The 18123-nt window shown below is 34.1% G+C and overlaps 1 protein-coding gene across 1 annotated transcript in view; it reads right to left on the reverse strand.

Moving 5' to 3' along the window:
• Window positions 1–18123, reverse strand: part of LOC134697461 (uncharacterized) — a 141637-nt gene that overhangs the window by 27780 nt on the left and 95734 nt on the right. Inside the window, exon 44 of the mRNA XM_063559741.1 lies at window positions 15546–15610. Within this exon, the coding sequence (XP_063415811.1) occupies window positions 15546–15610 (65 nt within the window). The remainder of the gene's footprint in view (window positions 1–15545; window positions 15611–18123) is intronic.

An 18123-nucleotide genomic window follows, 5' to 3' on the forward strand; every position in this document is an offset into this window, starting at 1 on the left:
TGGCAAGTAACCCACTGTCAACACTACAGACTATATTTTTGAACAACAAAAATCAAGGGACGACAATTGTTGTCTCGGACCTAATAGGATAGAAAGAGTTGACCAATCTTAAAAAAAAACTTGGTATGACCAGAGCTTAATAAATTATAATACTGCTTACAAAGTTTCATAACAATAGGATATATGTTAAAGACAAGACAATATGTTAAATTCTATACTTATCTTTGCATCTTCAATTTTGAAGTTAAAATTGAAAAATTTCAACTATCAACATTTGGGGCTTTAAAAACATAAATATTGCAAAAAAAATACTTTTTTTAAAAATGCCTATATATATAATGTATCATGTACTAAATGCAATAGAGTACTAATTTGATTCATCAGACTTAGCATAATTATTCAAATATCAAATTTATATGAGCCTGCGCCTAAAAATTGAGGTTTTTCAATGAAGGGGGCCTTACATGAAGATGTAATATTTTCCTGCAATTTTAAATTTGTGAAAATATAACAGAAAGGTAATATCTATAAAAATAAATAATTAGTATTATGAATTTACTAAAATAGATACTCAGTCATCAAATGAAAATGAAAGTCACAGACAAGAAAATTAGGGGCGGATCCACCCCATTTTAAAAGGGGGTGCTGTTCCAACTGTATGTCCCCATTCAAATGCATTGATCTGCCCAAAACAAAAACTAGAGGCTCTAAAGAGCCTGTGTCGCTCACCTTGGTCTATGTGCATATTAAACAAAGGACACAAATGGATTCATGACAAAATTGTATTTTGGTGATGGTGATGTGTTTGAAGTTCCTACTTTACTGAACGATTTTGCTTCTTACAATTATATATATCTGTCATGAACTTTGCCCATTAGTAACAGAGAACTGTATTTGGTAAAAATTTACCAAATTAATGAAAATTGTTAAAAATTGACTATAAAGGGCAATAACTCCTTAAGGGGTCAATTGACCATTTAGGTCATGTTGACTTATTTGTAGATCTTACTTTGCTGATCATTATTGCTGTTTACAGTTTATCGCTATCTATAATAGTATTCAAGATAACCAAAAACGGCAAAATTTCTTTAAAAATTACCAATTGGAGGGCAGCAACCCAACAACCAGTTGTCCAATTCATCTGAAAAATTCAGGGCAGATAGATATTGACTTGATTAACAATTTAACTTCTTGTCAGATTTGCTCTAGATGCTTTGGTTTCATAGTTATAAGCAAAAAACTGCATTTTACCCCTATGTTCTATTTTTAGCCGTGGCAGCCATCTTGGTTGAATGGCCAGGTCATCGGACACATTTTTCAAACTAGATACCCCAAAGATGATTGTGGCCTAGTAGTTTCAGTGGAGATTTTGTAAAAGATTACTTAGATTTATGAAAAATGGTTAAAGATTGACTATAAAGGGCAATAACTCCTAAAGGGGTCAACTGACCATTTTGGTCATGTTGACTTATTTGTAGATCTTACTTTGCTGAACATTATTGCTGTTTACAATTTATCTCTATCTATAATAATATTCAAGATAATAACCAAAAACAGCAAAATTTCCTCAAAATTACCAATTCAGGGGCAGCAACCCAACAACCGATTGACCGATTAATCTGAAAATTTCAGGGCAGATAGTTCTTGATCTGATAAACATTTTTACCCCATGTCAGATTTTCTCAAAATGCTTTGGTTTTTGAGTTATAAGCCAAAAACTGCATTTTACCCCTATGTTCTATTTTTAGCCGTGGCGGCCATCTTGGTTGGTTGACCAGGTCACGCCACACATTTTTTAAACTAGATACCCCAAAGATGATTGTGGCCAAGTTTGATTAATTTGACCCAGTAGTTTCAGAGGAGAAGATTTTTGTAAAAGATTACTTTAATTTACTAAACGGGTCAACTGACCATTTTGGTCATGTTGACTTATTTGTAGATCTTACTTTGCTGAACATTATTGCTGTTTACAGTTTATCTCTGTCTATAATAATATTCAAGATAATAACCAAAAACAGCAAAATTTCCTCAAAATTACCAATTCAGGGGCAGCAACCCAACAACCCATTGACCTATTCATCTGAAAATTTCAGGGCAGATAGATCTTGACCTGATAAACATTTTTACCCCATGTCAGATTTCCTCAAAATGCTTTGGTTTTTGAGTTATAAGCCAAAAACTGCATTTTACCCCTTTTTTCTATTTTTAGCCGTGGCGGCCATCTTGGTTGGTTGACCAGGTCACGCCACACATTTTTTAAACTAGATACCCCAAAGATGATTGTGGCCAAGTTTGGATTTATTTGGCCAAGTAGTTTTAGAGGAGAAGATTTTTGTAAAAGATTACTTTAATTAACGAAAAATGGTTAAAAATTTACTATAAAGGGCAATAACTCCTAAACGGGTCAACTGACCATTTCGGTCATGTTGACTTATTTGTAGATCTTACTTTGCTGAACATTATTGCTGTTTACAGTTTATCTCTAACTATAATAATATTCAAGATAATAACCAAAAACAGCAAAATTTCTTCAAAATTACCAATTCAGGGGCAGCAACCCAACAACCGATTGACCGATTCATCTGAAAATTTCAGGGCAGATAGATCTTGACCTGATAAACATTTTTACCCCATGTCAGATTTGCTCTAAATGCTTTGGTTTTTGAGTTATAAGCCAAAAACTGCATTTTACCCCTATGTTCTATTTTTAGCCGTGGCGGCCATCTTGGTTGGTTGACCGGGTCATGCCACACATTTTTCAAACTAGATACCCCAATGATGATTGTGGCCAAGTTTGGTTTGATTTGGCCCTGTAGTTTCAGAGGAGAAGATTTTTGTAAAAGTTAACGACGACGGACGACGACGGACGACGGACGACGGACGCAAAGTGATGGGAAAAGCTCACATGGCCCTTCGGGCCAGGTGAGCTAAAAAAGGGGTCCAACTCCCAAAACCCCTCCCCCTTGAAATGCCACTGGAAATGATCATTTTTATGGTCTAAAATCAACTCTGTATTCAAAAAAATTAATAAAACAAAAACAATTTCAGACATACAGCTATTGAGAGATAAACCCCCACTCCTTTTAATTATTTTGTGCTACTTACTCTGAATTTTCCAAAAATTGAAATGAAGGGTATCAGTGTCAATAAGACAGCAGCAAGACAACACTAACAATAAATTTAAAAATACATCTAACTAATAGATAGATGTCCATAACATATATCAAGCTTTACATAAACCCAATCAAGACAAATGATTCATAATTACCACAGATTACCAAATCAGTCATTGAAACTAAATTAAACCCTCCTTTGAAGGAAAGTAGTGGGTGAAGTATTTTATAATATCAAATGGAAAATTCATCAATAATTAATATGAGATACCAAAATTTGACTTGTTTTATAAAAAGTTAAGATAATGAATATCAAATACTAACGAGTGCATGACCATTTTAAACTAATAACTGGTCCGAGACCACAATTATTTCGTAATGCATTTCTTTAAGAACATAAAATGAAAATTTTTAAAATCCCACCTGCGCTTTTTCAATGAAATTTTTACTGTGTTTTGTACTACTTTTGGGACAAATAATATCAAAATTATAGAAAACGTCATCTGCTCTAACTCAAAATATAGACAATTTTATGTTTAAGGCGTCTTGAAATCTTATGACAGCTTCTGAAGTGCTAATTTTTAACCTTTTTCAGCTGGACCAAATCACTTCTTTCCTTTAAACATGTTAAAATTCTGGACCCTAATTTTTTTACAGTGTAATTTCACCCCCCTACTTGCAATTTGAGGCATTAAACATGGAGAAATGAATTTGGAATGGGTATAAAAATTAATGGCAAGTAACCCACTGTCAACACTACAGACTATATTTTTGAACAACGAAAATCAAGGGACGACAATTGTTGTCTCGGACCTAATAGGATAGAAAGAGTTGACCAATCTTAAAAAAAAACTTGGTATGACCAGAGCTTAATAAATTATAATACTGCTTACAAAGTTTCATAACAATAGGATATATGTTAAAGACAAGACAATATGTTAAATTCTATACTTATCTTTGCATCTTAAATTTTGAAGTTAAAATTGAAAAATTTCAACTATCAACATTTGGGGCTTTAAAAACATAAATATTGCAAAAAAAATACTTTTTTTAAAAATGCCTATATATATAATGTATCATGTACTAAATGCAATAGAGTACTAATTTGATTCATCAGACTTAGCATAATTATTCAAATATCAAATTTATATGAGCCTGCGCCTAAAAATTGAGGTTTTTCAATGAAGGGGGCCTTACATGAAGATGTAATATTTTCCTGCAATTTTAAATTTGTGAAAATATAACAGAAAGGTAATATCTATAAAAATAAATAATTAGTATTATGAATTTACTAAAATAGATACTCAGTCATCAAATGAAAATGAAAGTCACAGACAAGAAAATTAGGGGCGGATCCACCCCATTTTAAAAGGGGGTGCTGTTCCAACTGTATGTCCCCATTCAAATGCATTGATCTGCCCAAAACAAAAAAAAAGGGGTCCAACTCCCAAAACCCCTCCCCCTTGAAATGCCACTGGAAATGATCATTTTTATGGTCTAAAATCAACTCTGTATTCAAAAAAATTAATAAAACAAAAACAATTTTGGACATACAGCTATTGAGAGATAAACCCCCACTCCTTTTAATTATTTTGTGCTACTTACTCTGAATTTTCCAAAAATTGAAATGAAGGGTATCAGTGTCAATAAGACAGCAGCAAGACAACACTAACAATAAATTTAAAAATACATCTAACTAATAGATAGATGTCCATAACATATATCAAGCTTTACATAAACCCAATCAAGACAAATGATTCATAATTACCACAGATTACCAAATCAGTCATTGAAACTAAATTAAACCCTCCTTTGAAGGAAAGTAGTGGGTGAAGTATTTTATAATATCAAATGGAAAATTCATCAATAATTAATATGAGATACCAAAATTTGACTTGTTTTATAAAAAGTTAAGATAATGAATATCAAACATTACTGAGTGCATGACCATTTTAAACTAATAACTGGTCCGAGACCACAATTATTTCGTAATGCATTTCTTTAAGAACATTAAATGAAAATTTTTAAAATCCCACCTGCGCTTTTTCAATGAAATTTTTACTGTGTTTTGTACTACTTTTGGGACAAATAATATCAAAACTATAGAAAACGTCATCTGCTCTTACTCAAAATATGGACAATTTTATGTTTAAGGCGTCTTGAAATCTTATGACAGCTTCTGAAGTGCTAATTTTTAACCTTTTTCAGCTGGACCAAATCACTTCTTTCCTTTAAACATGTTAAAATTCTGGACCCAAATTTTTTTACAGTGTAATTTCACCCCCCTACTTGCAATTTGAGGCATTAAACATGGAGAAATGAATTTGGAATGGGTATAAAAATTAATGGCAAGTAACCCACTGTCAACACTACAGACTATATTTGTGAACAACAAATATCATGGGACTACAATTGTGGTCTCGGACCTACTATGATACCTTAATTAAACCCAGTCTTTATGAAAAACTTTTTTGCTTGCATACTGGCTGAAATCATTTTAACAAGATTTACACATTCGTAAGGCTTGTATTACCCTTCTTTTAAAAAATTATTTCTGTAAAATATTTTCACCTGAAGGGTTTGTGATTTAAGGTGGAGACACAGTAGCCACAATCAATTTTCAATTGTGTATGTAATATTATGATGATGATTTTGCTTTTTTAATTTTCTAGCATGAACGGAAAAGATCGTCGTCGTTACTTTATAGTGGGATCTGTAATACTAGAGGTAGTCACTCCATTGTTCTGGAAGAGGATAGAAAAAGATTATACAAGCTGTGGCTTAGCATCAATACAAGATTTCTTAAACAAACAATCCACAATTCACGTCCTGTTCCACCTACGACACAGAAACACTTGGTGCTGCAAGGACAAGACAAAATGTTCTAATCATCGTTCCCTCCCACTCCAATATTGCCAATGGGATCTACTGTATACTGAAACTAATCCTGGCGTTAATCCACATGGCTGCCACTGTATGTTCTCTGCCAATCCTGTACAACTAGGCGATCTAGACATCACCTTAGCAAGCCTGATTCTACTAAACTGTTGCACCCTTACACCTGATGAGAAAGCTGCCATCAAAAAGTTACGACAATACAAGAATGACTATCTCAGTCACAATATAAAAGGGGCAATAACCAAAAGAGAGTATAGAACACTATGGGCAGACCTGACAAACTTTATCCTGAAACTGGACCCAAGTAAACAAGATGACCTGACTAGGATAGAGGCCAGACCACTGGATGAAGCTTTATGTAGCAGTTATTGTATTAGTCTTCTTGATCTCCATGAAAGACTTGATGAGGTATGTCATGTATTTGTCACACTTTGTTAAAACTGATTCTCTTATAAAAGTGATCTGAAAGGAGCTGGTATAATATCTCTCTGAAAGTTATTCTGAGGAACATTGTTTCGAAATTAAATAATTCAACCTTATCAAACCTCAAAAATAAATGTTGAAATTCATTGTTCAAATGCCACTAATGGGTATATATATCAGATGTACATCAGGGGACCTAGCCAGGAAATTCTGAGGGAGGAGGGAGGGTGGTTTTTTTTTTGGGGGGGGGGGGGGGGGGGGGTAACATGGACTCACAGGTACAATCATCTTCAACTTTAACAGTACAATTCAAACAGACCATAGACTTTAACAGTGCAATTTGTTTTCAAGGTGGGTACATTCGATTCGAACCCCCTAAAACACCCTGCCTACAAGTGTGTATATTTACGACTTCTGAATTTTTTATTTAACCATCAATATGATCAAATTAGCAAGGGAAACATTCAACCCAAAGTTTATTAGTTTATTATGGTGAAGAAGGTATATTTCATTGACGGACACAAACTGATGCTAATTTTTAAAGTTTCCAGACTTCTTTTTCATCTTCATTCAGACAGTATTTATCCATATAAAGGTAAAACAGGAATGATACTTGGCATTTTAGAAGTGAGCTTGACCTGACAGGAAGACATTTCAATATTATTTAAAACACAGCCACAGATGATGGTTAACTTTCATATACTAAATTAAAATCCTGGTACCCTTCATAACTATTTACACCACTGGGATTATGCCACTGTTGGTGGATGTTTCGTCCCCGAGGGTATCACCAGCCCAACGGTCAACACTGAATATCAATAATGACTGTGGTCCTTTTTACAAATTTCCTGTTTACAAAACATTGAATTTTTCCAAAAAGTAAGGATTTTCTGATCCCAAGCATAGATTACCTTAGCTGTATTTGGCACAACTTTTTGGAATTTTGGATCCTCAATGCTCTTCAACTTTTACTTGTTTGGCTTAATAAATATTTTGATATGAGCGTCATTGATGAGTCTTATGTAGATGAAATGCGCATCTGGTGTACTAAATTAAAATCCTGGTACCTTTGATAACTATTAGGCAATCCAATTTCTGAGTAGAATATGACTTAATACAAAGTTTGTTACAACATTTACCTTGACCCTGCATACAAGCATCCCATCTGATCTCCAACTGGTGAGAGAACAATAAACAATAATTAATATATGTTATGGCACTTAAAAGTTCTGAGATGTGCAACTTTTTGTATTTAAGCATAGGAATGTTCAGATGAATTAAATTTGTGACCTATAACTTGCAAGAACAAACATTCTGAACTTTAGATTAGACACACCCTCAAGTGATGTGCAACCATTAATACCAAGTATCATCTATATACCCCAAGGTTATCCAAATTTAGTGTACCAGTCACAACCAGCACAAACACACCTAAAGGAGTGATTCCAAGAAAGGGGTTTGGGGAGGGATGGGGATGGTATAAATAAGACTTACAATTGACTTACAACTGATTTCAATCTAATCAGAAATTGACATAGATAAATGTTTATCAAATTTTGTTCGAGAATACATAAAAAGATACAACAAAAACAGAACAATGAACATTGATGAAACTTAATCCATTACTAAAGTCATTAAAAAGAAGTTTATACAATTGATAGAATTAAACATAATGTATTAAAATGTTGTACAATTATATTTCAAGAGATTTATACATATTATTATAATATATACATATATACCAGCACTACAGCAGCTGATTACTAACCTGGGCAATCAGTTAAAAAAAACACCAAAAAACTAATTGGTTTTAAGGTGATGGTGTAAAGCTTTTTTGCTTTCCTAATGTACCATTTTCACTAGCCAAGGGTTGCAATCTACTTCCTCCTCTCCAACCTTGGTAGATTAAGCCAACATTTGTAATGAAAACTTAGCTCTATCTATCGATAGATTAAAGTCACTCACATTCCAAATACATTATTCTTGACCTATGGTAGCACTTGAACTCTTCAATTTGGATGTAAAAACACAGTAGCGTCTAGATTCTTCACACTTGGAGAAGCAGAAAAGAACACATACATTGACATTCATGCATTTGTGAAAGAAACATACATGGGAACTTCTTTTAGTTGATTAAAAAACATTCAAATTTTTACTAAATATAGTTGTGTTTGGGATTGTAAAGACTTGTTACACAATAAGCATGTGGCAATTGTTTTCACACACTGTATACATTTACATGTGATCATGTTATAGGCATTTTTTATTGGATGCAGCAAGTTTCAACTGCAACTAATGAAAATCATTACCTTGTGTCTCCGAAATTCTATCTCAATCCGCCAAGGGTGGAGAGGAGGGAAGTGGATTATAACCCTTGGCTAGCGAAGATGCTAATGTACATGCAAGTATTGGAATATATTCTCAAAATCTTTACAGATTAACTCTGCAATCCAGACCATGAACAACTCAGTACAGGGTTCTCTCCAAAACATGAGTACAACAGTTCAAAGTTCACTACAAAACATGGGTATAACAGCTCAAAGTTCACTAGAAAACATGGAATCATCCATGCAAGTGATTGGTAACTCTGTACAAAGTTCGTTACAGAACATGGGAATATCAATGCAGGGGACACTGAGAAATATTGATACATCCCTGCAGGTAAGCAGAGATATATATATATAATTTATCATTTTAACCCTTTTCTATTTTAAGTACAGTTATAAAAACCTAACCAAAATATAGCTTGTACATGTCCAAAGTAGAAATAATTAAAATCACTTGGCTTTAACTTTAGTCTTGAGAAACAAAAAATAATGATTAAAATGATTGTGAAAACTGAGGGAAATATTTGCTGTTGAACATTGAGAAATAATCATTTACTAATACTATTGCCAGATAAGATTTGATCATTTTACTTGGTGTAAAAAGTTATCTCAAACCATGTTTTATTGTTTACAGGAGTTATTGTTTTATGCCAGGAGAGGTATGGCATGTCAATGTTATGCAGCAAGGAATGAAAATAAAGGTAAGGAACTTAAAATATAGGTGTTGATCCCTTAATCAGAAAATAATATTGAATGACCATAATATATCAGACTGTTAGACATCATTGATATAAAATTCCATTTAACTGTCAAATTTACAGTATATAGAGGGGAAAATGCTAGATCTATGTCATTTGGACATTTGTGATTAGGTTTCCCAATTGCAATCATATCGCATACAAGTCTTAAATATTCTTAAACTTCTGCGAAAATGGCTTATTTTACACTTTATAATGTGGCTGGATGACACAATTGGAGTTTCTTAAATCTTAGAGATAATTTGACCAAATCAAAATAGGCCACTAGTACTGCCCTTTTATATAAAAGAGGGTAGATGATTACAAGATACACTGAAAGAGGAAAAATCTTCTTGGACCAGGATTCCCAATATTGCTCAATATTTGCAAGGAAAACAGTCCAATGTTTTTGTAATCACAATTTATATATATAGCTACTGTTGTTTCAGGCTTCATAACTGCATAAAATTGTTACAGTTGATTTAACAACTTTATAAGCATTGTTGGTTAAATTCCTTTATTAAACATTTAATTTTGTACATGCATTTACAAATATTGAATTACATTTAAAATTTAATTTTAAGCCTGTTCTTTGCTAATGTTGTCCTTAAGCTAAATAAAGTACACCATTGTATATAGTTATCAAAAGTACCAGGATTATAATATATCCTATGAAATTGTAATTTACTTTCTTCAATTTAGTTTTTATAATCTTTTATCTTTGAATAAAACATTTAATTTTTACTTAAAAGTCCTTATGATTTACCACTTATTAGTTTTACAACATAAACAGTCCATATTTTTTTCAGACAAAAGACTTCCTTCAAGAAAGAATTATCAACTAGGACAGTCAATCTTCAAACTACATCAGCAGACAGACCTGACATCAAAAGTTGGTGATTACTGTAGAGAATTTGTAATAGATATAGTGATGATGGATGATGGTAGACTGGTGATGTGTGTACCTGGGCGGAGAACACTACTGATCTGTTATACAGATGGATCACAGGTAGACAGTGTAGAAGTACAGGGTTACCCATGGTGTGTTACAGCAGTCAACAACTCTACAGTAGCTTTTTCACTGATGTTGAGTTCGTGTATAAAGATGTATGACATAAACAATAAACTCAAACTTAAATCAATATCACTACCTGGAATGAGGTGGTGGGGGAGTTACATTACAACTATAAACAACAAGTTAGTTGTATGTGGTCACAACAGACTACTGATCATAGATCATCAGACAGGAGAGGTGGTACAGACAATACAGACTGACCGTATTCCTGTCAGGTTACATGGTTCTGGTGACAGATTATTCTACAGCGATTACAACTACTACAACATGAAGCTGTACTGGTACAGTTATACTGATGACAGTCATCACAACCTAACATTACCATCAAAACCCGAAGGTATGACAACACTACAAGATGGCAGTCTGTATGTGGTGTGTAAGGATGGATCAGTACAACATGTGTCATCTGATGGTAAACAGTATAAACAGGTGAAGACTAAAGGACTAAATTCAATGGACAATAATGGTAGTTTGTATTACAATTGCAAACAGAGAAAACTGGTTACTGGTGTTTTGAATAATAAAATAAACATCTTTCATGAAAAATAAAATCAGATCAAAGAAAATCAAGTGTTTCTTGATATGATTAACATAAAAACCATAAATATTTTATAAATAATAATAGGTGGCAATAAGGGACATATTCTATTACAACATGTGTCATCTGATAGTAAACAATATAAAATATGTCTAAAACTAAATAGTTGAGAAATAATGATCAGCTATAATAAGAAACAAAGAAAACTTACTACAATTCAAAGGTCATTAGGTAAGAAACTAGTTGTGTATTAAGATATAAACTATGCATTATTGTGTGTTTATTCTTTTCTCTTCATTGTAATCAAAGATGTTATTGTGCTCAAATCATAATTTTGTTATCATTTTGTAATCATTTTTCAAACATAATTTGTGATTATACTGCCTGTATTAGGAGACTTAATTGACAAAAAATAAATTGATTTGTACCCTTTATATTCTTTTGAGATTACTAGTGAGTTGAATGATGGTATGTCTTCTAGACTAGGTTACATTTGAAATATAAAGAGATGAATGTTTATGAAATAAATAGTGTTAAAACAGCTGAAATCTTCTGAAAGTTACTTTTGGGTAAATAGTTATAGAACAGATGGAGATTTTCTGTTTGACACATTTTAAATACCTTACCTTTGTAACTAGGTGTGGTGGTGCTGGGAGATAGGTTCTGACTGTGTTACACAATATAAATACCTTTCCTTTGTAACTAGGTGTGGTGGTGCTGTGACATAGGTTCTGACTGTGTTACACATTGTAAATACCTTACCTTTGTAACTAGGTGTGGTGGTGCTGGGACATATGTTCTGACTGTGTTACACAATATAAATACCTTTCCTTTGTAACTAGGTGTGGTGGTGCTGGGACATAGGTTCTGTCTGTGTTACACATTGTAAATACCTTACCTTTGTAACTAGGTGTGGTGGTGCTGTGACATAGGTTCTGACTGTGTTACACATTGTAAATACCTTACCTTTGTAACTAGGTGTGGTGGTGCTGTGACATAGGTTCTGTCTGTGTTACACATTGTAAATACCTTACCTTTGTAACTAGGTGTGGTGGTGCTGGGACATATGTTCTGACTGTGTTACACAATATAAATACCTTTCCTTTGTAACTAGGTGTGGTGGTGCTGTGACATAGGTTCTGACTGTGTTACACATTGTAAATACCTTACCTTTGTAACTAGGTGTGGTGGTGCTGGGACATATGTTCTGACTGTGTTACACAATATAAATACCTTACCTTTGTAACTAGGTGTGGTGGTGCTGGGACATAGGTTCTGTCTGTGTTACACATTGTAAATACCTTACCTTTGTAACTAGGTGTGGTGGTGCTGTGACATAGGTTCTGACTGTGTTACACATTGTAAATACCTTACCTTTGTAACTAGGTGTGGTGGTGCTGTGACATAGGTTCTGTCTGTGTTACACATTGTAAATACCTTACCTTTGTAACTAGGTGTGGTGGTGCTGGGACATATGTTCTGACTGTGTTACACAATATAAATACCTTTCCTTTGTAACTAGGTGTGGTGGTGCTGTGACATAGGTTCTGACTGTGTTACACATTGTAAATACCTTACCTTTGTAACTAGGTGTGGTGGTGCTGTGACATAGATTCTGTCTGTGTTACACAATGTAAATACCTTACCTTTGTAACTAGGTATGGTGGTGCTGGGACATAGGTTCTGACTGTGTTACACATTGTAAATACCTTACCTTTGTAACTAGGTATGGTGGTGCTGTGACATAGGTTCTGACTGTGTTACACATTGTAAATACCTTACCTTTGTAACTAGGTGTGGTGGTGCTGTGACATATGTTCTGACTGTGTTACACATTGTAAATACCTTACCTTTGTAACTAGGTGTGGTGGTGCTGGGACATAGGTTCTGACTGTGTTACACATTGTAAATACCTTACCTTTGTAACTAGGTATGGTGGTGCTGGGACATAGGTTCTGACTGTGTTACACATTGTAAATACCTTACCTTTGTAACTAGGTGTGGTGTTGCTGGGACATATGTTCTGACTGTGTTACACATTGTAAATACCTTACCTTTGTAACTAGGTGTGGTGGTGCTGGGACATAGGTTCTGACTGTGTTACACATTGTAAATACCTTACCTTTGTAACTAGGTATGGTGGTGCTGGGACATAGGTTCTGACTGTGTTACACATTGTAAATACCTTACCTTTGTAACTAGGTGTGGTGGTGCTGGGACATATGTTCTGACTGTGTTACACATTGTAAATACCTTACCTTTGTAACTAGGTGTGGTGGTGCTGGGACATATGTTCTGACTGTGTTACACATTGTAAATACCTTACCTTTGTAACTAGGTGTGGTGGTGCTGGGACATATGTTCTGACTGTGTTACACATTGTAAATACCTTACCTTTGTAACTAGGTGTGGTGGTGCTGTGACATAGGTTCTGTCTGTGTTACACATTGTAAATACCTTACCTTTGTAACTAGGTGTGGTGGTGCTGGGACATATGTTCTGACTGTGTTACACATTGTAAATACCTTACCTTTGTAACTAGGTGTGGTGGTGCTGTGACATAGGTTCTGTCTGTGTTACACATTGTAAAAACCTTACCTTTGTAACTAGGTATGGTGGTGCTGGGACATAGGTTCTGACTGTGTTACACATTGTAAATACCTTACCTTTGTAACTAGGTGTGGTGGTGCTGGGACATAGGTTCTGACTGTGTTACACATTGTAAATACCTTACCTTTGTAACTAGGTGTGGTGGTGCTGTGACATAGGTTCTGTCTGTGTTACACAATGTAAATACCTTTCCTTTGTAACTAGGTGTGGTGGTGCTGTGACATAGGTTCTGTCTGTGTTACACATTGTAAATACCTTACCTTTGTAACTAGGTATGGTGGTGCTGGGACATAGGTTCTGACTGTGTTACACATTGTAAATACCTTACCTTTGTAACTAGGTGTGGTGGTGCTGGGACATATGTTCTGACTGTGTTACACATTGTAAATACCTTACCTTTGTAACTAGGTGTGGTGGTGCTGGGACATATGTTCTGTCTGTTTTACACAATGTAAATACCTTACCTTTGTAACTAGGTGTGGTGGTGCTGGGACATAGGTTCTGACTGTGTTACACAATATAAATACCTTTCCTTTGTAACTAGGTGTGGTGGTGCTGTGACATAGGTTCTGTCTGTGTTACACAATGTAAATACCTTTCCTTTGTAACTAGGTGTGGTGGTGCTGTGACATAGGTTCTGTCTGTGTTACACAATGTAAATACCTTTCCTTTGTAACTAGGTGTGGTGGTGCTGTGACATATGTTCTGACTGTGTTACACATTGTAAATACCTTACCTTTGTAACTAGGTGTGGTGGTGCTGTGACATATGTTCTGACTGTGTTACACATTGTAAATACCTTACCTTTGTAACTAGGTGTGGTGGTGCTGGGACATATGTTTTGACTGTGTTACACATTGTAAATACCTTACCTTTGTAACTAGGTGTGGTGGTGCTGGGACATAGGTTCTGACCGTGTTACACATTGTAAATACCTTACCTTTGTAACTAGGTATGGTGGTGCTGGGACATAGGTTCTGACTGTGTTACACATTGTAAATACCTTACCTTTGTAACTAGGTATGGTGGTGCTGGGACATAGGTTCTGACTGTGTTACACATTGTAAATACCTTACCTTTGTAACTAGGTATGGTGGTGCTGTGACATAGGTTCTGACTGTGTCACACATTGTAAATACCTTACCTTTGTAACTAGGTGTGGTGGTGCTGTGACATATGTTCTGACTGTGTTACACATTGTAAATACCTTACCTTTGTAACTAGGTGTGGTGGTGCTGGGACATAGGTTCTGACTGTGTTACACATTGTAAATACCTTACCTTTGTAACTAGGTATGGTGGTGCTGGGACATAGGTTCTGACTGTGTTACACATTGTAAATACCTTACCTTTGTAACTAGGTGTGGTGGTGCTGGGACATATGTTCTGACTGTGTTACACATTGTAAATACCTTACCTTTGTAACTAGGTGTGGTGGTGCTGGGACATAGGTTCTGACTGTGTTACACATTGTAAATACCTTACCTTTGTAACTAGGTATGGTGGTGCTGGGACATAGGTTCTGACTGTGTTACACATTGTAAATACCTTACCTTTGTAACTAGGTGTGGTGGTGCTGGGACATATGTTCTGACTGTGTTACACATTGTAAATACCTTACCTTTGTAACTAGGTGTGGTGGTGCTGGGACATAGGTTCTGACTGTGTTACACATTGTAAATACCTTACCTTTGTAACTAGGTGTGGTGGTGCTGGGACATATGTTCTGACTGTGTTACACATTGTAAATACCTTACCTTTGTAACTAGGTGTGGTGGTGCTGGGACATAGGTTCTGACTGTTTGACACATTGTAAATACCTTACCTTTGTAACTAGGTATGGTGGTGCTGGGACATAGGTTCTATGCAGCAGGGACATATTACTGGGGGCTGAAAAAGGAACAGGTTATGATTAAGTAATGAATAACACAAATTCTGTTTTTTACAAACAGATTTTTTTCAACTGACAGCTTATGAAAAATAAAGTCTTTGCATGACAATTCTTAAGGCCAGTGTCTCATCTACTTTTGCTGTTAATTGTAGACTCATTAAAAATTAGGGGGAAAATCAATCAAAATATTCCTCTAGATACTATCTTTTGAAGAAGCTTCTGTCCAAGTTTGGTAAAAATCCAGGATAGTTAATGAATCTTCAAAACTTTAACTGCAGACTGTATGTAATATTTACCGGAAGAAAAAATCCATTATAAGCATAATACAGATAAACAGGTAAAAAATTTTAACAACGTTTCCTTCCAGATACTAGCTTTTGTTTATAATCAAGTTTATGTCTTATTTTGGTACAAATCCAAAATCCAGGATAGTGTAAGGAAGCAACTATAAATTTTAAAAACTTTAACCACAGAGTGAATGTATGGTATCCTGGCAGAAAAACTATGTCCATTTATGAGTAAAATACTGAAAAAATAGGGTTTGTTTTACAAAATTTACTTCTGGATACTACCTTTTAATCACAAACAAGCTTCTGTCCAAGTTTGGTACAAATCCAGGATAGTTTAAGAAAGTTATTAAAATTAATAAACTTTAACCACAGAGTGAAAGTAATGTTTCAAGGCAGACAAACTTAGTCCATTTATTAATAATTTAATTTTGGATGTAACACCTCTTCTGATTGGCTGACGTTATTTTGTTATGATCCCATAGACATAATTTAGTCATCAACGTCATCAACGTTTTTTTTCATGGTTTTCTACGGTTTAAAATGGAATTTAGAATTAAATTACAAGAAATGACTGTAATATTTTTTCTGTCTATTCGAAATAACATAAAAAATGTGGTGCACACTGTTAAATAACCAGCTACGCGTGTTATTCAGTGTGCACCAAATTTTTAATGTTATTTCTTCATAGGGCTAAATAAAATAGTATGTGTGCATGGTTCCAGTTACATCTGAAAAAAAGTTAGGGTATGTAGGTAGGGATTTTTTTTTATTTTATGTTTTTTATTTACATGAGTCTATGGGAGCATCATTCTGACTTTAACAATGCTTAATGAAAAATGACAATAAATCCTTAGGGTAGGCTAATTTCAAGATAAAAAAGAAGGGAAGGTAGGGTCACTGGAACCACACATAAATTTTTTTTGGCCTACACAGAAAAAATATTACAGTCATTCCTAAAGTAAAATACTGAAAACCCGGATTTTTTTTTTTACAAAATTACATGGATACTATGTAATGATCATAAACAAGCTTCTGTACAAGTTTGGTACAAATCCAGAATTGTTTAAAAAAAGTTTATAAAATTTAAAAACTCTAACCACAGAGTGAACATTTGTGGCCACGGTTGCCAACTACGGCACCTACAGAATGTTGGATCACTATGTCTCACTTTTTCCACTACAGTCAAAGGCTCAACAAAAATCATTCTTTCTGCATTTACTACTTAAATGTTTTAACAGAACTTTATTATTTTCTAATTTGAGGAAATTTGAGATGTAAGATAGTTTTCAAACATCTGGAATTTTCTCTGAAAGTGGTATATAATATGAAAAGGGAGATAACCATAATTTTGAAATTTTTGTTAAAGGATCTATGAACAGTTTTAATGCTCTGTATTAATTGGGTATCCCAATTAAGTGTTCTTCGAAGGACATTTCGAATATAAATAAATTTAGATTTATATATTGTTAATGGTAGAATTAGTAATGATCAATTAGTAGGGACTGTTACAACAAGTAAAAACACACTTATTGATTATGCTATTGTGTCACCTTTGTTATTTAAATGTATTTCATACTTCAATATTGAAAATTTTGATCCAATTTTGAGTGATATTCATTGTCCAGTTGTCCATTTTGATACTTCTGTAATACTTGAATCTGTTGATACTCTGTCACATGATGATAATAGCAATGTTGTTTACAAATCAAAATGGAAGAATAATAATACAAATGTATTTTTAAAAAATTTGAATGATGAAAATATTCATGATATAGTTGAAAAACTTGAAAATGCAGATGTCAATAATATTAATGTTGAAACTGTCAACAATGTAATATTGAATTGTAATTCAATTATTAAAAATGCCGCTGATAAAGCTGACATGATTGTAGAATTCAAACCCAAGAACAGTCGACCTGGTGTCAGGTCAAAAAAATGTAAACCTTATTTTAATCAAGATTGTTATTTAAAACATAAAGCAGATCGTAAATGTAAAAATCTCCACTGGAGATTACAAAGGGCTGACAAAAATCTTATTGCTAGTAGTAGAGAGTATAAACGTACGATTAACAAGCAGTTTAGAGAATATCAGAAGTCTGTTATAGACAAATTGAAAAATTTACGTAAATCTGATTCAAAAGCATACTGGTCTCTTTTAAACAAATGTTATACAAAAGGTAACAAAGCTGTAAACAAAATTGCTATGGATGTATTATATGATC

Source organism: Mytilus trossulus, chromosome 14, assembly GCF_036588685.1.
Source record: "Mytilus trossulus isolate FHL-02 chromosome 14, PNRI_Mtr1.1.1.hap1, whole genome shotgun sequence".
In the NCBI taxonomy this organism is placed as follows: Eukaryota; Metazoa; Mollusca; class Bivalvia; order Mytilida; family Mytilidae; genus Mytilus; species Mytilus trossulus.